This window comes from Rhea americana, unplaced genomic scaffold, assembly GCF_003343005.1.
Source record: "Rhea americana isolate MKP2758 unplaced genomic scaffold, rheAme1 scaffold_63, whole genome shotgun sequence".
Lineage (NCBI taxonomy): Eukaryota > Metazoa > Chordata > Aves > Rheiformes > Rheidae > Rhea > Rhea americana.
This window is the reverse complement of record NW_028186790.1, coordinates 2389099-2412545: the sequence shown is the minus strand read 5'-3', so window position 1 is coordinate 2412545 and position 23447 is coordinate 2389099. Positions and strand designations below refer to the sequence as shown.

General features: G+C 38.1%; 1 protein-coding gene across 2 annotated transcripts in view; it reads right to left on the bottom strand.

Moving 5' to 3' along the window:
* ITSN2 (intersectin 2) overlaps positions 1-23447 on the bottom strand; it is an 86697-nt gene that overhangs the window by 49218 nt on the left and 14032 nt on the right. For both annotated transcript variants that reach the window (XM_085320365.1, XM_085320364.1), the window contains exons 2-5: positions 23191-23254; positions 4723-4815; positions 2908-2971; positions 1019-1182 (exon numbers count right to left, since the gene is read on the bottom strand). In XM_085320365.1, the coding sequence (XP_085176491.1) occupies positions 1019-1182; positions 2908-2971; positions 4723-4815; positions 23191-23221 (352 nt within the window). In that variant the 5' untranslated portion in view covers positions 23222-23254. The remainder of the gene's footprint in view (positions 1-1018; positions 1183-2907; positions 2972-4722; positions 4816-23190; positions 23255-23447) is intronic.

The window sequence follows — 23447 nt, the reverse complement described above, 5'->3', positions numbered from 1 at the left end:
CAAAGCTGTGGCAATCTCTGTTATAAAGAAAAGCTCAYGCTGTTTCTGAACTGAGTGTCTTCTAAGCTTTGGCCTTAGAAGGGTCAATAAGGGGTGAAAAGTCCATGTAGGGACACATGGCTAGCAAATGATTTCTTTAAAGCAGTTGCCTGAAGCCAATCAGTGCACTGGAATTACTAACTGAATCTTGTTGAAGAAGGAAAGATGCAGACAAAATGATGGAAGGTTAACATTAAATGATGATATGGCAACTACAGCTATAATACGAGCCTGTATACAAACACACACACACACACACACACATTATTTTGTGTTGGGCAGACATTTTAAATCACTTACGTAACGCAAATATACACATATTTCAGTGCATGCACATAGAAACGTGCACTGTATTTTGCAGTCTAGCAGAAGTCATTACATATATTCTGCCCATACATTACATGTGTTTTGTACAAATAAAACAAAATATCAACTGGCAGGTATGCACTGAATCCCAGAACATGGTGARGAGGTAAAAAAAGTGATAATAGATAATTATATTAAATTAATCATAGAATCAAAATAAGCAATCTGATTTATTTTGAAAAAAAATATTAAATAAACTGTATACAGACCATAATTTAGGCTTTGAATTTCAAGTTAAAAAAAAAAAAGTTAGTGAATGTGTAGGAGGGAGACAAAAAAAGACCCTCAGTACAGAATGACAGGCTGCAATTTGCATGGCAGACGCAAACAGCCTTCTTTCACCTCACGTCAAAATTCAATAGAGGGTTATTTTGTGAGGTCTATACCATTTCTGTATTATCAAATTTCTACAAAGGTTGAAATAATCAAAAGTGTGGAGAGTTCATTCAATATCAAGGAAGAGGTTTTGAAGAGTTCCTAAATCAGAATATGCCCATTTCTTTACTGATCAACTCATCAACTGAGGYCAAATTAATGCTTGTATTTGACTGTAGATGACTCAAAACTGAAGTTTTCATCTACAAACACAAAGTCATTTTATGTTCATAAGTACCAAAGCGAGCAGACATTAATGGTGAAAATACTGGAGTTTGTTTCATGACAGGGGGGAGAACCATCGGCAAGTGCTGTCCTTGTAGTTTCAGCTTGATGAGTTTCATGGCTATAGAAAACTCCTGTTGATCCATTTTTCCATCTTTGTTCAGGTCTGATAGTGCCCTTAAAGGGAAAGGAACAAAAGCCCACAAGAAAAATCTGAATTCAACTTTTTCACTTAAGAAGCCTTTCTATCAATTTTATTTATTGTTTTTATAAAACAAGACAACTAAAACTGCAACTATTTGTAGATTTTCTACCTTTGACAATATACAAACCCCTCAGAAGTCTACAGAACTTGATTTTTCTAGTTTACCCACCTACAAGTGTTGAAGATCTGCCAGGGCTTCAAAGCATATGTTTGTTTAGCTAAATTAAGTCACTTGGTAGACTCATATAGGTTTAATTTTCTAAAGTTACTGTACACTGAACACATARCACTGGGGAAACTAGAAGGATGTTTGGAAAAACAGTACTTTCCTGCTCAGCAGAAAACATTTGTTGCCACAGTTACACCTCAGTTCTGCCTCTTGGTATACTACTGGCCAGATCAGTTACCTTAAATGGGTATCTAACACTGGAAGGAATTAMTGCAAGAATCTGAAACATGGTCATAGAGAAAACTGCTAAAGACACTATATAGCGCTATGAAAAACTGTATACAGATTAGGTTTTTAAACCTGACACACACAYGCTCTTCCTTTGGCATTTTTCCAAATACTTCATGTACATCAAGAAATATATGCAAMGTGCATACACAATCAAATTGACAAAACTGCTGACAAATGAGACACAAAATCTCTCATCTTATTAATACTTAAAGATAAAAAAAAAAAGATAGCGGCTTAATATTTAGCTGTATTTTCCCCTTCATTGCATCATTCTATTACTGTTCATTACAATATAACCTAAGGCACTACACAAACATTTCACTATCATTCTTTCTATTCACGATGAGTGTTTAAAGAACAAATTAAGCTTGCATTTTATCAAAATACATTTTTTCTTTAATATCCCTTCACATGTAAGTTCCTTTTAATTACTAAGGGCCTCAACTTAAAAAAAAAAGTTGTGTGTGTGCCTTGATAATAACAAAGTACCCCAAAATGAATGCAGTATTCTGGTGAAGATTGAGGAGTTATAAAAGAAGAAAATTTCTATTTCAGGTATTGCTATCTCCATACACATACTGCAAAGAACAGTATTTTTTTCTAATTCCTATACTATGGTATTGGGCTGAAATACRACAGTATATTACAACTGACCTTCTACTAACATACTGTAGAGCTTTTGAATTTCTTGTTTTCTGCTTTTGGTATATTTTCCACTCCTACTTCAGTAGCATATAATTTTTCCCAAACTTAATCTAACTACAGCGTTTTAGTATTACTAGTTTTTCAAACAGCATTCAATTTGGTACCTCCAGAAATTCAGTAACCCATCATTTACCTCCTTTCACATATTATTATTTAAAATATTGAGACGAGGCTTAACAATCACCTCTGTGACACTCCAACAGGCACTTCCCTCTATAAATCCCCTACAGCTCATTATTATCTTCTGCTTAAAGCATTTACTATAGTGTTAAAGACAGTGTCCATGAGGATTCAATTTGAACTAACTTTATACCAACACTTAACTAAAAAGCAGTGTCTTTCTAAATTTTTCTTAGAMATGTGGGTTCAACCCTTCCTCTATATTCAGTAAATTCAGCAAAATTAAAACTCAGATTCAGACAACATTCCTACTTTGACTGCTGAAAKCATTTTTCATATAACACTACATTCTGAAGATAATGCTTAAACGCTACATATCTCCTATCTTCAAAAATACTAAAGTGTGACTTACCATATTTCAGCAAGGACTGAAGCTGGTAGACCTGACTGTAAAAAAAAGGTACGTGCTTGATCACCTATGAAAAAAACAAGAAAAGAAGAATGAAGGAAGACTCTTACACTAAAGCCACATAGATTTACAAACATCAGAATTTTCAGAAGATCCCAGTACTCTCTTGTGGAACCCGATTTTCAAAAGGGACCAGTGTGCTAGGTGTTAAGCTTTCTGAAGTTTAGCACCTCATAACTCTGTGGTGACAGCAGTTGTCAGATATCGATGCACTCTATAATCTTAAYGCTTTGCTCTGAGAAGCAGAGTCAAATAGTTATAAAAAGCTTTAAGAGGTCACAAATCAATAGCTGACAAGACTTTCACAGATGCAAGATTTAAAGAAATACTTTACAATGTAAATGACTCAAAATTTAATTCTGACCTAATTCCTTTTACASGAAAGGATGAACATGCTATTTGTTTCCTTCATCCAATCTAACTTGACCCAGTAGTGCCTCTTTAGGAAACTTTGGAGGAAAAAAAAAATCATGCTCTAAATAGTATTCATATCCATCAGAGAAATATTCAATAGTTCAGCATTTCAGGAAGGGAATGGGAGCTGTTGTATAAATCCATACCAAGTTTCACATCAATTAATACTGATTCTATTGTTAAACAGACATATAATAAAACATGGATAATGCTGTTTGTGCTTGCCCAGGGGTGAATTCTACGTGTTTAAAATTAAGATTTCAGACTATTCTCCCTGCATCTTTTCCCTTTATATTCATACAGGGCTTCCCAAATTTTAAGTGCTTCTCAAATAAACAGTGAAGCCTGCAGACATGCAGCATACGGCCCAGATGTGGCTCAAACGCCTCTGGGGCTGCATATGTTTCAGCTGGTGGTAAAATACACACTAACACACTRCAAGTGCTGTTTGGCCAAATCAGGCTATATCTGTACCACTTAGCCAGGAGATTTGCAAGTTCCAAATGGACAACTTCCCACACTTTCCTCAGTCCTTTGTAGCCCCAAAAGAAGATAAAAAAAAAGGGGGGAGGCACTGGAGTTAACAGAAAGACTGAAGGGTAGGGAAGCCAGGCAAATCCAAGTGCTCAGGGCTGGTCTTTGATGCCCACCCAGTCACAAGGAGCAGAGGCATCTATTAAATCATCCTTGGCCATTGAATTTGAGCCGTTTCCTGATTTTTCATTTCTAAAACCACAAATTCTAAAGCGTACAGCAGCATGACCCAGCTGGTTTAAAGAAAAAAAAAAAAACCCGAATGTGACTGTAATCAACGGCGGGCAATTGCAAAATGCCATCAGCCTACCCAGAAYTTGCGCAAGGCACGAGGGTTGATAAATCCACGGTCATTAACAAGTGCCGGCTGTCGGGATCTCTCCCCGGGCCTCCTCCCGGATAACAAAGCTCTCTAAGAGCACAGCGCTCTCTAATACTGTTGAGACTGAAGAGAGCCACTTCTYGTGCCGCTGGCCTCCCCTGCTACAATAGCTGCTCTAAGTGCTCCTTGGCAGCCTCCCATCGGAGCACGGATTTAGCCCGATACGCCTTGGTTTTGAAACAAGGCAGAACGACAGCACAAAACTGCTAGCTGCAGAGTTGATAGGGTTAATAAAAGAGTAGGTCTGTGCCAGGTTTTGGTCTAAAACTTGTAGAAGTTTAATAGCAAGAACCTGTGGCTTTCTGCCCTAGGAGTATGGTTAATGGTCACATAAAAGGGCTAGAAGAGGATACAGCTTTCACACTGTTTTACAAAGCTACCTCACCTGTATGCAGAAGTTAATGTATAATGCAGAATCTCAGACCAACCTGTAATGTAGCCTCCTGCGGGTTTAAGGCTATCAAACTGCTTGTCATGCTTTGCCCGCTCTTCTGTGGTGATGGCCCATATGTTTGGACCTCCTAAAAAAACACAACAGATTGAAGATCTTTAAAAATAAAGCACGTAACTCATAAAAAAAATAATAATAAATAAATAAATAAATAAAAGCAAAGCTTGGTTTCTCAAGAGACAGAATTAGATTTGGGCACACCCAGCTCCTACCAGTTTGGCAAGGATGTGATGAAACACAACCTGGCTTCCCAGGCGTGCAAGCTGTAGCTGAGCCCATTCTTCAGGCCAATGGCTTTATCTTGGGCTTTCAAACAAGCCCTGTTGTCTTCCCAAGCCGGCGCAAAGCAGTTTCCTGTTGCTGCTGATTGTTCGSAGCCCAGGCAGGAAGCGTGTTGCTCCCGCTGCTTTGTGTGAACCAAACACTCCTCCGGTTCACCGGTAAACAACTGCGCTTCAATGTCACCTAAAGGTTCTCGGGCAGAAAGCGAACAGACCGCGGCTGCCAAACGCCGGCTCGCGCTTTGCCTTGCCAACTCTCYAAAATTAAAATTGGGATTCCTAGCAAAAAATACGTTGTGTACGACAAAGAGACGACATTTTGCATTTTTAAAAATAGGATATGATTTCAACTTATCATATTTCATTGGTTTTTAAAAGTATAAAATGTTACAGCCTCAGAATAGCAAAGCTGAATGGTAAGGAATAAAAATGGTTACAGAGCGGTGCTGATATATCAAATAAAACCAGGAATGACTTTCAAAAATGTCTGATCCTACTGCAAAAGCATCAGGGTCTGTACTCTTTGCAGGAAAAGCAGTTAGCCAGTAATAAAGAGCTTTCATTTCAAGAAGATGTTTTACTTGGGAAGCTTTTGACAAAATCCAAGTTTTCAATGAATGAATTAGCCAAAATTCTGAATGGAAACCAAAACAACACTAAAAGWTATATAAAAAAAACCTCTAAAAACACATTCTTTTCAGCACTACCACTTCCAAAGAATGTTAAGCTGTTCTCRAATATTCCTATTGCTCATTAAAAAACACTAGTCAAAGAAATAAATAGTAATTCTGATAAGACATTAATAAGTTGCTTTAAAACACAGAGCACCTAGAAAGAATATTACTATAAGGTGCTTCCATTTCCCCCATAAACCTAATTTCAGAGCTCAGAGAACCAATTAAATTTCCTTCGAGAGCTCTTTTCAGCCTTTTCTTTTTTTAAAGAATTCCCCTTTTCCCATAAAAACAAAGCTAGCAGACAGTAAGCTAATGTACATCCCAGTACGTACATATTTACAACATGAATCACCTCTCGTCTTTGTTTATGCATACAGGCAAATGTATTTTCCAAACAGGCTTAACATCACTTCTCAACAAGAGCCTCTCACCCTCCTTGCATATTTACACATGGAATTCCTTACCCCGGCTGCTTAATACATAAAGAGATACAGTTTACAAAAAAAAAAAAAAAAAAAAAAAAAAGAAAAAAGAAAAGAAAATCAACCAGCAAACCCCAGTAACAACAGAAATCCGCGAGTATGAATGACAGAAGAGGTGGGAGAACATTAGGATGTAATTTTTAAGCATCCGACTTCGAAGTTCTGCTTCCCTCTTCAGCAGGGTCTCCCACAGCTCTGTACAAAAGAGGCTGCTTAATGCACTTAAGGCACAAGACATCCCACTCGGGAGGAAGGAGAAAGAGGACGGCATATAAAATACGGCACTGTCAGCTCAGTACATTGTTTCTCGCTGCCCAGGCTTACCCGCTGGCCCATCTGTTCACTGTCTCACCACCACTGCAATCAAAGACKCCTTGTTCCCAGAGCAAACCTGCCCTCTGAAACATGCCCTAGAGGAATTTCTCAGTATTTTTCCAAGAAGGAAAAGGGCTTGTGGGGACAGRAGCAAAGGAGAGAGAGAGAGAATCCCAACTCAGCATGTTCAACTGAGGACCTCCACCTGGCTGGTGCCTCCACAAACTAGGTTGTTCTGGACGCTTACTGGCTGAGAGCCCTGATAAGATGCTCRTCCAACTTCCAAAAAGCTGCTAGAGGCCCGAGGCCCTCCAAGTGCTAGTCTTGAGGATCTTTTTCTTTTCTTTTCTTTTTTTCCAAGTATAGTCTCAAAAAGTCTTTTTGAACACTGTGAGAACCCCCACTTTGGAAGATAAYGGTTTACTTCTTTCTTCTGATTAAAGGAATCTAATCATAAACACATAATATAAATATGTTGCAAAGTGAACCAGAAGATGACAATAAAATTTGAAACTCTGATTTCATATTCCAGCACAAATTCAGAAACCATCCCTTTGAAAAAAGTCTGACAGAACTTAACATTTGAAGTTCCACATGGTATTGTCTTGAATGGGTCAAAACTCGGCAGTTTAAAAGAGACACCAGATCTTCACACCTGCGGCTGTATGACAATTAACATTAACTTAGCACCCTCAACATCTTGTTCAAAAAGTGTATCAGTATTTGTGTCACTCTTCACTCGTGTTTACGTCCTCCTTCATTAATACTCCACAAGAATCTCACCATTGGTTGCATACTACATTTTTTGCACACTCGGTCTCAGAASATAGCTCTCACTTTTCCCTAACATGCAGAGATGCTGAGCACAGCAATGCTGTCACTGCCGCACTAACCTTGAGAGCGGCACACAGCTTTCTAAAAGGTAAAGCTTGGTCGAGTGGGCTCTTTTGACCTCATATTTCATATGCTGATCCTAGTCTATCTGAAAAGAAATTATCAGTAGAGCTGTAATAGAAAGCCTGTAGGTACATCCTACCATTACAATGATGCTGTTACTAGTGCAGTCTGTATTAATTTCTGAATATCATATRTAGTTGCTTTATTAATAAAGCAACTAYTTCCATGACAGGTCTTTTTGCCAGTATAAATCTCATTTAAAAAGAAAATCCCTGGCTGCAACCAACATTATTATAGCAACAAGTGCTTCTAATGCAATCCCAGTGAGACAGCGCAAAGAATCTCCAATGAGCTACTGTCATGTCAAAGCATTAGCTAKGAGCATAAGTATTATCAAAAGTACATCTCACAAATGCTTCAGGAGACTCACTGAACACATACCCTGAAAAGATGAACCTGCAAATAATTTCTTCGCAAAGATAAGAAAAATTTCAGATTTTCCCTGTCTCAGGTACAGAGACTGAAATTGTTTTTTCTAGTCACCCAGTAATTCCATAGAGATACGCTCTCATCTACTAAGGCTTCTGTAGCCCTGGAAGACAATAATGTAATAGTCCCTAAAAACCAAAGCAAAACAACTCCCCCATCATCCAGCTGTTCTACTTTAAGGTAAAAGTATAAAAATATACATACTTTATCAATACACCTAAAAGGAAAACATGCATTTCAGACAATTTAAGCAACATCAACCTATCAACATCCAATAATATTTTAAGATTTAAAATGCTTAAAAGGAGTTACCACAGCACTGGGTTTCTTGGTTCAGAATGTCGAGAGAAAACATACACTGAATTCCAACTAGAAATGAGAAAAGTAGTGGGAAGGAAAAAAAAAAAAARGGCAAGATAGTATCCAAAGATAGTATACAAAGCTGTGATTCCTTACTAGTGGTTAARCCTAAAAAAGAATGTTTTCTTTAGTAGGAGAAAAGGACAGTGGTATTACCTCAGAGGGAGCACAGCTCTCCTAGTCCAGCAGTATGATTTTTTGGTACTTGTCTACAACTGAATGTAGAAAGCCCTAGAAAACTCTAAGTTTTAACCCAAAGCAATTTAAGAGAGACTGAATAGAATCCATCACTGTTTTATGAATGTGAGTCAATATTTACYGGACAATCAACAAATAATAATTAAAAAAAAAAATCAATCCTTATGGCAGGGATCCAGTATATACACGTTGAAGTCCCATCCAACACATCATATATTACAGATTCACTGATGTCTCTTTTCCATCTCACATCCCAACACACAACTGATACCTAAACCGAATTTCCCATGTTGCAATCTGTGTCCATCACATCTTGTGCTTTCTCTGTGCACCTCGGAGATGAGTCTGGCTTCACTTTCTCTCCCATTACGTAACTGAAGATGGCAATAAGATCTCCCTCCTTAGTTTTCACTTCCTAATGAACAAAGCCAGCTCTCAGCCTCTTCTKGTACATCATGTACTCAACCCCCCTTGACCATCTCAATAACCTCTGCTCTGTTCACTCCAGTATCTATCGCATACTGGGGAATCCAGAACAGGACAGAGTATTCCAGATCTGGTCTGTAAGCACCAAACAGAAGAGAAGAATCACTGCTCTCGACCCGACGGTTGCGATATGATTTATCTTCTGGGGAAGGCATCCATTACCTACATACACGATCATGTTCATCCTTCAGTGTTAGGATAAAATTGTAATACCTCTTAATCTTTCTTACTTATTCTATCTTTTTATTTTTTTTGGGGGGGAAGCTATTTTTCAATGTATTTTAAAGTTTTCATCTTCATATAAATCAGTCAAGTAGGCTTTCTGAAGCCAACATGTCACAGATAAAAACGYGAGCACTCTCGCAAATTCTTTGTAAGTTGATGACTTGCTTTTGCTAGCAGAATCTTTGCTGCAATTTATGTTCTGCTCCAATGCTATGTCACTTCTTATCATACACATCCAAACAACATGGTACTGCTGATCTCTGGAAATGCATTTAAAACAAAATTTAAGTCTTTGGTATTTTTGACTATCAAACAGTATGATTTAGTTCGTGTGAAGTCTCATCTGGCACACTGAAACAGGCTGGCTGTCAGTAGTTGCACAAGATGTATTAAAAGTATACCACATTGCAGATAAAATAATATTATAATGAAATAAAATTAAAATTTTGTAAAAAAGAAAATATACTGTTTCACAGAACACAAGGTATTCTTCAGAAATAATCATCAAAAAAAAAGTTTTCTGATATGCATGTCTTGACAATAAAAATTCTCCAGAAAGGAGTATTTTAATTTAAAAGAATGTGTTTAAAATGCCCAAATACTGTCCCAGTAGCTTTCTGGGAGAAGAATCATGACACAGTAAGGCTTTCTCTCTTGAMAGCTATACCTGGTCAAGCCCCTTTCGGAGAAGGAAATAAAAATTCTGAGATAAGAAAACTGAAAATCAGTATTCATCAAAGGAAGTTACTTTGCTATTTCTCACCTTCATACACTAAATATCCACCCGAATGGAGCTAACACAGTAGTCAACTACATTGCATTTTCAGGAGTCAAACCTCAAGAAAGGCTGAACTCTGAGATATACCCAAAGGGTTTCCTTTGTGTGTAGGAGAGAATAATTTCACTTTCTTATTTTTTTCTGGTTACAAATAATAACAYCTCTGTGTAAGTAGCATTTTTAGAAGACTGAGATCTTAAATCATCTTTCTTTTCTAGAGCAGGCTAATACTTTCAAAAAAGACTCCAGTTAAAAATCCAGACAGGCAAGTGTTCTTGAGCTTCAACATGGGAAATTTGGACTCAAGGTCTAGAAACGCCTCAGCTTATTCCTTCCTACAATACCAGATCAGAAAGCCTGGGAGAAAACAACAACAACAACATAAATTTCCTTTACTTGACCATTCCACATTTTGACAACATATTCAAAAACGCCATATCATATTTTGATTATACATACATAAGAAGTACATTTAGGATGACACGCACAAACAATCCTGTGCAACAGATTATTCATTTAAAGTACCTCAAGACTTCTCTAAATATATATAAAATATATACTGACTTACCTTTCTATAACAGATATTACTGTCAAATTCAATGTGGTGGCACTCACAACTATATAGTGTTGGAAATCAGCAGYTATGCTGAGGACCAGACAACATTTTCCACTCCTATAAGCTCATTCTAAACAGGAGGACSACCACATGAGGGTCCGGTAACAACAGCATCATGAACTTTGGCATGACAGCTCTTCAAAYGCCATTATAACACTGCATCAGACTGATAATCTTGTAAAAATAGTAAAGGACTTGCTTTGATGGGCCACCAGCATGAAATGGAAACAAGCACTGTTCNNAAGGAAGAAAACCAGCATTTTGAGGAAGAAAAGTAAAGTATCTTGAAAATGCTGTTTTAAAACCTTTGCTGTTGGTTAGTATTTCCCATAGGCAAGAGGAAGTTGCATAGAAATCGGTATCATTAGCGGAAAAAAATAAAAGTACCTTTTTCACTGTAGACATCTCTCACATTCTCCAAAGATTTTTGCTATTATTGTTTGCTTGTTTTTGCTCATTTGTTATTCTGCAATCAAAAACATGCTCCTACAAGCTACAGAGTTAATTAATTCTACAGAGATAACAAACTCAAATTGGAAGAGCGTTCCTTCTACAAGAGTCGCAAGGATTCGTAACTATACATCACCTTTTTAACTATCAAAAAACTAGCATTAAATCTTCCTAATGACCCTCAGTAAATATTTATCCCCATGCTAAAGACAAAGAAATTTCAGGCAAGCAGCTGCATGCTTGTATTGAAGCTGCACAACATGGGTTTTTTTTGTAATTCCACCACCAACTGCATTACTATATTGGTAGGCTCAAGAGGACTAGATGGCGTGATATTACTTAGCAGCTTGCTCATATGGCTACATGACATACTGGGATAACCTAATAATTCCAGTCTCACTTTGTCTGTATTTGCAAATAACCATTTACCACACAATCACTTATTTCAAATGGGATTTAATAGGGGCATTGATGCACTGAGGATTCCACACATCTGAAATGTAGAATAATACATCTAGTTTTTCCTCCCTGTTAGGCAAGTTAAAAGTTTTACTATACACATAGTAAGTTTTAGTATGTACCATGATTCTGAAAATTTCAGATTCTTCTTTAGTCTTTTTACTATCTTCAGACTTTGTTTTCTCCTTATGGTGTTTCCTTCTATTAAATGTAGGAGAAAATGCTGACCAGCATCAAGCACCTATTCTTATTTAGGAGCGTAAACATGTTACGAACTGCTTCTTCTGTGGTTGGAATTTTGTGCGGTGTTCTTTGACCATCTCTCCTGACGTGCTGTCTACTCTTCCTTAATGGATGCATCCACATAATTAAAAGGAAACACCTGTAACTAAAGTTCTGCTAAACAGAGGAAAAGGGCTCCCATGTTTCCCTTTCAACTTTGAATTTTCACCAAAATAATAAGAATTATGCTCACTGAAGCCAAGAACGCACTTTAAAAATTTGGAATGTCTCTGATTCTGCTRTTCAAAAATAACTGTTGTATACAGACAGGCTGTCAGAGAGCATCGGGGAAGTACAGGGCCACACAAATTTGGCCAAGATATGCTTGCTTAACTCCAGAGCATGCTTGTAGAGCACAACCAAAGGAGCAGCTGACATGTATGTTAGAGCATAATTCATAACCTCTCCATTCTCCATTATGTATAGGATTTCTAGATATTTCAGTGCGTTAGAAATCCATAGGTTCAACAATTCACTAAGATCAAATATTAGGACTATTTAAACTAATAATGTGCCCTATGAAACAGAAGCAGAACTCTGTATTGTGCAATAATTTGTTTGATGAGACGGTAATTGGAGTCCCACTTCAATACATCAAGTCCATCTGTAAAATAAGAATGTTAGAAGTTCTCTGCCATGCAATGATCTCAATGTACAAATATAATCCTTACTTTTAAACTGAGTATAACCCCTAAAATAATTTAAAGATACATAATATTCCAATGTATGCTAACAGCCAAGATAAAACACTTGTTTTCTGAATTAAGGTTAATTTTACAGTGTAATTTGAGGATTCCAAAGCACTTAAAATATCAGCTTGTAATAATGGGATATTTCTATACTTTATAAAAAAAAATCACAAAATCATTTGGCACATTATGGCTATCCATTTTCAGAAGCTCTTTTTTAAAATCAAATTACTGCCAAGCTCAAATGGAATATAAGGCAATATACCAAGTAAGTAGGATATTTAAAACACAAAAGAAAACATGCATAGTAAACAGCAATTTTGCTTTCAAATAGGTAAATGAAAATCTTGTAAGAAGTCTTGTTAGAACTCTATTGATGTAGAAATACATTAYGAAACATGCAAAAAGTGACAGTGCTTTTACTTGCATGTTATCATGCTATCTTTTACACTAGTTTTTGTAGTATTTGTGACAACTCCTTCAACTGTTTTGTGAAAGTTTTTATGAAATAAGATTTCTATTTCTCAAAAACTGTAATTACTATAACCTACAGTATTTGCAAACCAGTACTTCATTCTGAAAGCAAACTARTTCTTCTTTTTTCTTGCAAGATTAGTTGTCTAAAACCTTCCCCACATCCGGATTCAATGTAAGTAGCTCTCCACTGACATCGAAATATCTTCTGCCCAGTTCAGGACTGAAATCCCCTGTACTYGTTGATGCACACGTTGATGCACTGATGCACATGAAAAAAGTCCATTGTTCTATCCACATGTATTTGCCCACTATTAATATTTTCTGATGGATTTTAGATAAGAAAAGAGGAAAAAGATCATGTTTTTCAAGTCACATCAAGAAGAGCCTTTCCACTGGAAGGTATGGGCACCCTTCGCCAAACTCTCCCATACCCGGCTGCAAAACCTGCCTCCATTTGTTCAYAACATCCGCATACTACCAGTTCTTGAACTCTGCAGCTCTCCTGCTCAAGATGAGGGGACCAGGAAAATATGCTTAACCTCCAGCGCAAGACAAGGCAAAAGTTCTTCTGAGTGAATCCTGCCACCTTGTACATAATCAAAACATTCAACAAGGGAAAAATAAGATTTGTTCATTATGACTGAGGAGAAAGCCTGTCAGAGCTTAGACTAAAGTCTTCTAAATCTGAAAAAGGATTGTTTCATTGCAAATGCTGAAGAGCAGCAGCAGCAGCAAACAGCCAACAACTTAATTAATAAATTACAAAAGGATAATTTGTTTAATTATTGTCTAGTAAATCTCTGTGGAATGTAGCAAAACTAATAAGATTCAGGTCAGGTTCCATCTGCAGCTGCTAGTAAATCTATTAGCTCTGGGAGAAATCCAGGCAGTAAAAYATCAGAAGAGGATGAAAATGAACCCTGAAATTCAGTAAAGAAATTGAAATGATTCTCTGATAATAACACACACTGACATAAAATCAGAGCAGAACTATGTTCAAAAAACACTCAATCCTTTAGAGTAACTCTTACAGCTCTTCTCATTCTCTGGCTATTAGAGTAAAAACAACATTTTCAGGTTCTCATAACAGGAGACGATGAAGAAGTCTGGGACCAAGAGGAAGGCTGACGGGATGTATTTAAAAAGCAGCATTAYGATACAGACAGTCTTGAAAGGGAAGAGGAAAAGAGAAGAACAACTGAATAGAAAAAAATACACAGGAAAGGTGGGAGAGAAGGAAGAAGAACAGGCATTTCCTGGTCTTTGGAATAAAATACATTAGGAGATAACTTAGGAAAAAACCCCAGTAACGACCAAGTCAGATCAGACCAAATACTCATGTAAGTACTCTACTTCCAAGCAGCAAGCACCTACCACAGAATTTAAGAGGCAAGTGATGTGATGCTACCTCCCCAGAATATTTTTTCAGCCTCCACTGTGGCTCCTGAATCAGAAGTGGCAGCCCATTAATCAAAGGAAAATCTACTTATATCTAATCAGCTACAGAATCCAAGCATCTACCATATCCATCATTCCAGCCGCTTTTTTTTTTCAAGCTGAAAGTTCTAGTTTATTTAATCATTCCTTCAACGAAAGCTGTTCCGTATCTTTGATCATTCTTGTTACTCTCCTCTTTATGATGCTTGGTCTAATAAAAAGAAAACATGTAGAGAAAGCTGGAAGAAACACAAAGGTAACAAAAGTACGAATAAACCAATTTGCCTAAACAGAACTCATTATAAAGCTGAATTACTAACTAGCAGAGCCTACTAACTACATCCAGTATATACACAACATTATTTTACCAATGCACTAAAAAGCTCAATTTTAAGTGTAACAAATTAAGCAGACAATTGTTAATTTAAGAACATAAGACCTACTGTGTTGGGTCATAACAAAGGTCCCATACCCTGTCTCCACACTGGCTCATAGGGGCTACTTAGCAAACGGAATAGTCAGTTCTTGCCTAGGTGTTCTCTCCTAACTTTCAGAAACTGGCAATTAGAGTCATCTTGAGCCAAAAGAGGCACCTTGTCAAATGCATTTACTAGCATTTACTAGCCACAGAATAGGTTTTTCCTCTCCAAAATTGATTCCACGTACTTGCAACTTTTGGTTCCAAAGCATCTCGAGACAATCARTCCCAAAATCTCAAATTCACTGGGTACTGCTTTCCCTTTCTGCTGTGAAAAAAAGCAATGAATATTCTGTTCCTATCAGCCTCTTCTATACTACTATAGCTTTACAGGCTTCCACCACATCTTCAATGTGGTTGTCTCTTCTCTGAAGAACTCTAATCCATTCAGACYCCCTTAATGTAGAAGCCATTCTCTTTTTGGCCACTTTTTTCACTATTCTCCATTCTCCTTTTCTAATTCTAGGCTTTTTCAGAGGAGAGGCACCAATCCTGGAAGTAGTGGGCAGTTTTCAGAACAACAAGCTCAGTGGGTGTTACTTGTCCAGAAAGTATTGTCCACCTCTTCCTTAATCCAACCTGAACATAGAACACGAGACACAAGATGAGGCATACTGCTGGCATTCCCATACACATCATCCACATTAGAAAAAAATAGTTTAAACGTAACACACCTGTGGATTCCACCCCCCACCCCAAGCTTGAAGATACCTTGTGAAATACAATGTTATGAAAGCAACATTATTTGTTGCATAGCAAATTATACCTGTAACTCTTAGGAAAATATAAAGCTTATCTTTTTCATACTGTTATACAAATATCCACACAAACTGAAAGAGGTCTTTGGCAATAGTGAGCCAGCACTTTCAGAAAATGTGTTTACTCAAGAAACAAAAAACTGTCCTGTAGACAAGAGATCACAGTTAAAGACAAAATTATGGTTATGAGATGTAATGTAGAGGAAGATGTGGAAATTGTGCTTTGAAATATATTGAGCATTGTTTTTTTTAAGACAGAAATAACTTTTAAACCATGACTTCAATAAATAGCACTAGGATAACATTTGATTTCAGTTAGATCATCTGTTGGAGACTCACACACAAACATCTACGTATCCAACTAAACCATAAACATTTTGAAGTTACTGAAGTGGCTTCTCTGAAGTTACTGGGTAAGGATCCTAGTCACATGAATGTTAATTTAGTATTCTTTATGCTTTCCAGTGTTTTACTCCTACCATCTCTCTCAATTAAGATTTAACATTATTATTCAATTATAAGGAAAACAACAGATGTCTTAAAGAACTGATCCAGTATACTGAAGGGCCTGAACTTACAAAATTTCTAATTAAAGTAGCACAGCATAGTATAAATACATTTGACAGACTATGGGCCAAGTCTAAAAATGGGTTTATTCTTGGTGTAACAATTAGAGGGCTAAACCTGAACTCATTCTGCCAATACCAATTAATATYATCTGTGCACTGTTCAAAATGGATAGACCACAATGATTACTGAAGACGCGGTATTTATGAAACATTAAAAAGGTACCATATGACACAACACCAATCAACCCTAAATTACAACAACTATAAGTGATTTATCAGAGCAGCGCATTTCCCAAACTTTTTGAGCTAATCCTTCCTCCAAGGAAATGGAATTTTTAACAGTCAAAGCCCTTCGAAGCTCTGACATGTGGCAGATTTATATTTCCGTGTCCCTTCAGCTAAGCCTTCAGCCTCTCGCTACATTTTGGTAAGTACATGTAGATCTCCGCAACACATTTCCTCTTTTTTCATTTTTGGTTTTTGTTTTTAAATACGCTTTGAAGAACAGTAAAATCACTATGAAGTCTCACTGACACCCAAAATGAATAGAGCAGCTTACATTACAGTATTACTGTTCTAGATTTAAAATGTCTTGGCTCTCCACTAGATGTAATCTTACCTTATATGAACTAACACGTAATATTAACAAAGCAAAATCTTAGCAAGACAAAGTACTTATAGACTTAAAGTAAGTTAATAGATGGAAGATAAAACACTAATCTCCACTACATTATTATCTTTTTTTTTCCTACTTCTTAGGAGCATTGGGTTGGAAGGAATTTCCAAGGTCACCAAGTCCACTATGCTGCTACTCCAAGAAACTCTAATTCTCTCCCAAACTGCAAGCTCCACCTTGAGGCGATCAGATTTTTACTTGCACCATGCCACAGAATGTCACTGCTGATAGCACTGTTCTAATTTCCAGACTATACAAACTATACAAACATTCAATTAATTCATATTTAACCTTGTGTTAACATTACCTTTAAATAAAAGTTATTTTCCTTCCTTAATGTTTACCTTCTTCTTAAAGAAACAGAGTGAACTTACTTACTGCAAAGCTTCTGAATGAAAAAAAAAAAAAAAAGCACAAAATCCCTGTAAGCTTTTATTTTGGTAGGTTAGCAAAGCCAATCTCTTTGGTTCTCCTTAATATTAAATTTATTTCTCCTGGATAACATCAAAGCTTGCCTCTGCACCTATTAAACTTCCTGGTTTCCCCCTCCTGAGATGACCCAAATGCTACCCTGTGTTCCAGAATATGTCTCTCCAGAGCCTTATACAATAGCATATACCATTTCTTACTTCACCCGATACATCTTAGGATGCATTTCCTTTTCCTCAAGTCACGTAATAATTATGTGATCATCTGACACATCCGGCTGTCTTCCTCCTTAATCAGAGCCAACTGCTGAGTTCCCAACATTCAGCAAAAAATCCTGGTAGCCCATAAAGGTATGACTAATAAGCTATTTAACGAGACCATAATAGAAATGGCATGAAATTTAATAAGACGATGATATCCAGTTCATCCTGTATAATTCTGGCTGGACAATGACTCCAAAGCTTGTGTCATCAACCAACTTAACCAGCACGCACTTGCTTTTTACTAACAACGCTAGCATAAAGAAAAACAAATATGACTGCTCTTAAGATAACARTTCATGAGGAATTTCACTATTACAATCTCTTCGCCCTCTAAACTTCTTAGTCTAGTCCCTTTTAATCATTTCTTTTCTAGTCACCTGGAGAAGATGGCAATAAATAGAGGAATACTAAGGTGCATAATGTTTCATGCTGTACTGTTACAAATTATATGCTCTAGTAAAATCCAAACATGAGGAAAGGAAACAAACGTGGTGAATGAATGCTCAAGTCACAGGGACATATTTGTTTCCTTTCCTCTGCCTTCTTTCAGATGGGAGAACCACTTTCAATGCTTTATTTGTGAGCCCTACTTCAGCTTAGCCTCCTTATCTACACTTGCTGACATCTAAGCCTATAGTTCCCTTATCTGATGCACACAGGGTATAGAGTCAGGTTGCATTCATATGKTTTTTAGCTGAACTGTGAGGACCAGGGTTTGTCCTAAATAAAAACAACAGACCAACAGATCTTGAGTTTTCTTTTCTTTCTTTCTTTTCTTCTTTTTTTTCTCTTTTTTTTAAAAAAAAAAAAAAGACTGAGAAGATGCAGCACAACTTAAAATCAGTGAGCATTTTACCCTCACCTTCAGTGGAACCACAGCCTCATTCAATCCAGTTGTGACTAACCTCGCCACCAAGACACCTCCACATAGGGACATGAAACAGAACTCTGTTCACAGAAGCGTAAAATCCCATTGGACTCATAAAAGTTGAGAAAAAAGTTGAGAAACATGTCAAATAAAGAGTTACAGGTACTACTTTTTGCACCTCAGTTTACCAGATGTTATTTTCCTGCTGCATCACAAGAAATTATATCAAAGGAAACAGGCAGTAGGAGGGAAGAGGAAGTACAAATAACAACAACAAAGCCCAGCCCAAGAATACTGGTGGTACTTAAGGAAACAATGTGAAAGATACTGATCAGCAAATACGGCCTTCCTTGTTCCAGCTAAACTGGTAAGATTAAACCTCTCCACAGACCATGATCCAGGGTCAGTGTGGGTATTAAACCTTGAAAAATTCTCACCTAGAGAAGAAGAGGAGCTCAGAGGACAAACATCTTTCAGTAGATGTCCAGAAATAAAAGAATCATAGAATCTGTAAGGTTGGAAGGGACCTCTGGAGATCTAGTCCAACCTCCCTGCTCAAGCAGGGTCGCCTAGAGCATGGTAGRCAGCGTTGCATCCAGGCRGGCCTTGAAGATCTCCAGACAAGGAGACTCCACAACCTCTCTGGGCRACCTGTGCCAGKGCTCCGTCWCTCTCACAGGGAAGAAATTCCCCCTCACACTCAGACGGAACTTCCTGTGCTYCAATTTSTGCCCATTGCCTCTTGTCCTGTCACACRGGACAACTGAAAAGAGTTTGTCCCCGTCCCCTTGACACCCTCCCTTCAGGTACTTRTACACATTGATCAGATCCCCCCTCAGTCTGCTCTTCCCCAGGCTGAASASGCCCAGCTCTCGCAGCCGTTCCTCAYAGGGCAGGTGCTCCAGCCCTCKGATCATCYTTGTAGCCCTACGCTGGACTCTCTCCAGTAGCTCCATGTCTCTCTTGTCCTGAGGTGCCCGGAACTGGACACTGTACTCGAGATGAGGCTTCCCCAGGGCTGAGGAGAGCAACAGGATCAGCTCCCTTCACCTGCTGGCAACAGTCTTCGTCATGCACCCCAGGAGACCATTGGCCTTCTTGACCACAAGGGCACATTGCTGGCTCATGRTCAAKTTGTCATCCAYCAGCACTCCCAGGTCCTTCTCTGCAGAGCTGCTCTCCACAAGGTCAGACCACARCCCGTACTGGTGCATGGGGTTATTYTTCCCTAGGTGCAGGACTCTGCCCTTGCCCTTGTTGAACCTCAGGAGGTTCCTCTCTTCCCAGCTCTCCAGCCTGTCCAGGTCTCTMTGTATGGCAGCACAGCCCTCAGGCGTATCAGCCCCTCCTCCCAGCTTGGTATCATCTGCCAACTTGCTGAGGAGGCACTCTGTCCCCTCATCCAGGTCACTGATGAAAAAGTTGAACAGGATGGGACCCAGGACTGAGCCCTGGGGGACACCACTAGCCTACAGCAGAGTTTACTTCTTCCCACTTGATGTTGAAGACAGAGATCATGAGAAGAGATTAAAATGCTTTTCCACTTAACTCCACTACTWCAGGCCTTTATACTTTTAACTGTTGCTTCTGTTAGTGTATCAATTCCTTCTCTAGCAATTTGATTCTTTTGAAGATAGTCTTGATTTATTTTAACTAAATGCCACCCATACAAGCTTTTACAAGATTTGGAATGAATTCCAAAGGAACCCTTGTCCAGATGGAAAGCTATATATAAGGAGAATATACCATCGGAAACTAGTTTTTTCTTATCATTTCCACACGGATTACAATCAATATTCAGACACTTACAGGATAAGGTGAAATCCTCAGTACAGAATCTCTGATCTCTTGTTTGCAGACTGGAGAGATGAATTTGTCTAGAGTGGCTATTAGATTGATCTCGAGTCCACAGAGATGCACTTAAATCTGTCATCCATCTGGTGCTGGATGTATGTTTTGTAATTGGCAGCCTTTCCACATAAGAAGCAGCATATTACTCAGCCTTGCCTGATCACATAAAATGTCACTGCAATCTCTGCATTTTGCATAGAAGTTAAATTTGCAAAAATTGGTAGATATGCACAGAGTTTGAGAAAAATAAATGTGCATTCTTTAAAGTCCTGTTTCCTCTCTTTGAGCTTAGAGYCTGCTAGAAAACATCCACAAAGGTCACCTTGGACAGAAATGGAGGGTCAAAAGGAACTTTGAAGATTTTCACTGCACTCTTTCACCAGTTTAAAGAGGAAAGTTAAGTGGTTAGCAAGAGTGCATGTCCCTAGAGCATACAAACATCTCAATAAGCTGAAGTCCTCATGCACCACATTAATTAGAAAAGAATACACCACTTCTCAATGTTGCATGCAGTTTGGCCTTCAGCTGCATGCTGAGGCTGGAGGACTTGGGAACCTGTTCTGGTGAAGGTATATTCTGAACAACAGCCCAAGGTGCCCTCATGAATCTGAATCTCTGAACCAGAACTCAAACACGCAAATTCAAAGTCCTTCCTGCTGGAGGTCTGAGGCAGATCTCCCTTTTTCTACTTTAATTTGGAAATAATGACATGGCATCTTCTACTCGCAGTTATTTGCTATGATCTGAGTATCRTGCTTTGCCTTTTGGACCCTGCAATTCTTGAATTCAGTGTCACCCTGTATATGTAATTTCTCACTTGTACATGTATCGGCTCCACGTCATCCAACTCAGTAAATCTAACGTCAGCCTTAACCCTGAATGCCAAAAGTGACCCTGAAATAGAAACTACTTCATGCCTTATGAGACTAATGAACTAAAAGTTAAGTTTATTGTACCTTGATAAGAATAAGAGGTACTCTCTCCAGAAGAAAAACACCACTTTCCTCCAGTAGAATAGAAAAGGAAAGGGTCACTGCTCTGCTGATAAAAGGTGTGGCAGGCAGCCAGTTTTCTCTTCTCTTGTACTCAGGCTGCAACAACGCCTAATGGTTTAGTTGCCTCGTGCGTAACCTCCTTCTTCATCTAATGGGTGAAGTCACTACCAAGGTCTAATACCATAATTAGAGGTTTCCACTGAGCAATGAGTGGTAAATGCCAGGGACTTAGTCTGAATGAAAACAACAGTAGTAATAAGGAGGAGGGAAGAGGAATGCAGACTAAAAAAAGAAGAGTTTCAACAGCAAAGGTTGCTCAATGTTTATCCAGAAATCACATTAAAACTACTCTTTCTTGTTTTCCATTTGACTTGTTTCAAATTTAATCAATTCTAACAAAGAATAAGACTCCTAAGATGATACAATCATTCAAATATTCTGTGAGGGAGAAGGATTTAACTAATTCCTGGTATTCCCTTACTCAGAGGGATTTTTCAACATAGTAAAATTCCGTGAGCGGAAACTGCTTCTTGTGGTATCGTCCTTTTGATAGTCATGGATGGTACCACCCAAGAGATTTCGTATCAGGAAAAGGATCACTCTCCTGAACTAACACACTGTTGAGTTCAAGAAGTCGGGTATGTGCCGAGTGCTCTGAACATCCCTCCAGCCCTCTATCAGTGGGGTTCATCAGCTAAACCACAAAGACTCAAAACTCTAGGCATATATAACTACACAGACAGCAAAGATGATGTATCTGGATCCTCCCTGAGAGTTTTTTTTAAAAGTAGGAGCAGAGAGCATACTAAAATGTGACAACGAGAAAAATGTTGTTTTGCTATGTYCAAAAAAGCAGAAGATCTGACATTTAAATCTTTTTCTCTTCTCTACATGCTATATTGACTCCTTTTTCTTCTGATAGTTAAAAGTCTGAAATAAATTTTGGATGGAACTACAGCTACTGCTGCTGACACTAATTATCTTTTTTYGCAGTCTTTTATGTAAATATAAAACAAATATCTAAAACAGAAACTGAATTCAAAATCTGAACATCCTTCTTTGCATAAAAATGACTTCATCTTATTTACCCTAACTCATCTTAGCAGTGATGAGCTTCCAAATTAGTTAAATACTGACCTCCTAGTCCTTCACAGATAAAYGAGACAAGATACACTTCTTTTTTAACTCAACTGCCAGACTTCCCTATGTGGAATACCTGAAGTGCAAAGCATTTTCCCCATATTTCTCCTTTCATTTTGCCAGCTCTGTAGATACATAAACATAATTTTTCTCAGCAGATGTAGCAACCTGTGCCTTTACAAATAARCTTCCTTTAAAAATAGAAAGCTCCAACTGACCACCACATAGTCAACATACACATACACACACAAAATTTTTAAGTTTCATCTCTTCTATGTCTTTGAAAGGAAATCACCAAGAAACAAACCCAAAAGTTTCTATAGTACCTGGGGCACAGAATCAAGAGRAAAATTCTTACATTTTCTAAACAAGATTTTTATCATTTGTAACCAATGCAGCAAATTACTTGATATGTCATTTGGCTTAAAATAAATGGTATATTATGATGAAACACATTTTATGACGAATTACGTAACAGAAAAGGTATGCAAGTTTCATCAACTATTACTTAGCATATTTCCTACTTGGAGTCAGTCAGCATTTAAAAAATCATCATACATTCCTCAACCTTTTAAATGATCTGAGATTATTACTAGGTGCTCCAGGCACAGCTGCACTCTAAATTATACCGCAGCAATGCTTGTACTCAATTTCTCCCAACCCGACAGCACAAATGAAGCTACAGGAAACAATCTGCACCAAACTGACCATAATACTGCTGCAGGTACCACAATCWGCTATTTTTATATCGGCTTTTTTAAAAAAAGATACAGACATATGGCCCCAACCCCACCTGAACAAACCAAATCGAGCTACTCACCGTTCATGGCTGTGGGAAAATGAGCCATCATGGTCCGGGATATGCCTTGCTAGCTCTTAGCCATCTGCAACATCAAAACATCGTGCCATTAATAATGCAGCAAGGGCAAAACGCAGCTCAGAGCTCCCGCTGAGCGGGGGGGACGTCGGCCCCCTTCAGCTGGCGCTTCCGAGAGCGAACAATGCAGGGCTCCGGGCTGCCGCCGAACCGGCTGGATTTACATTTGGAAGGGGGTGGGGGATATGTAGATATATATA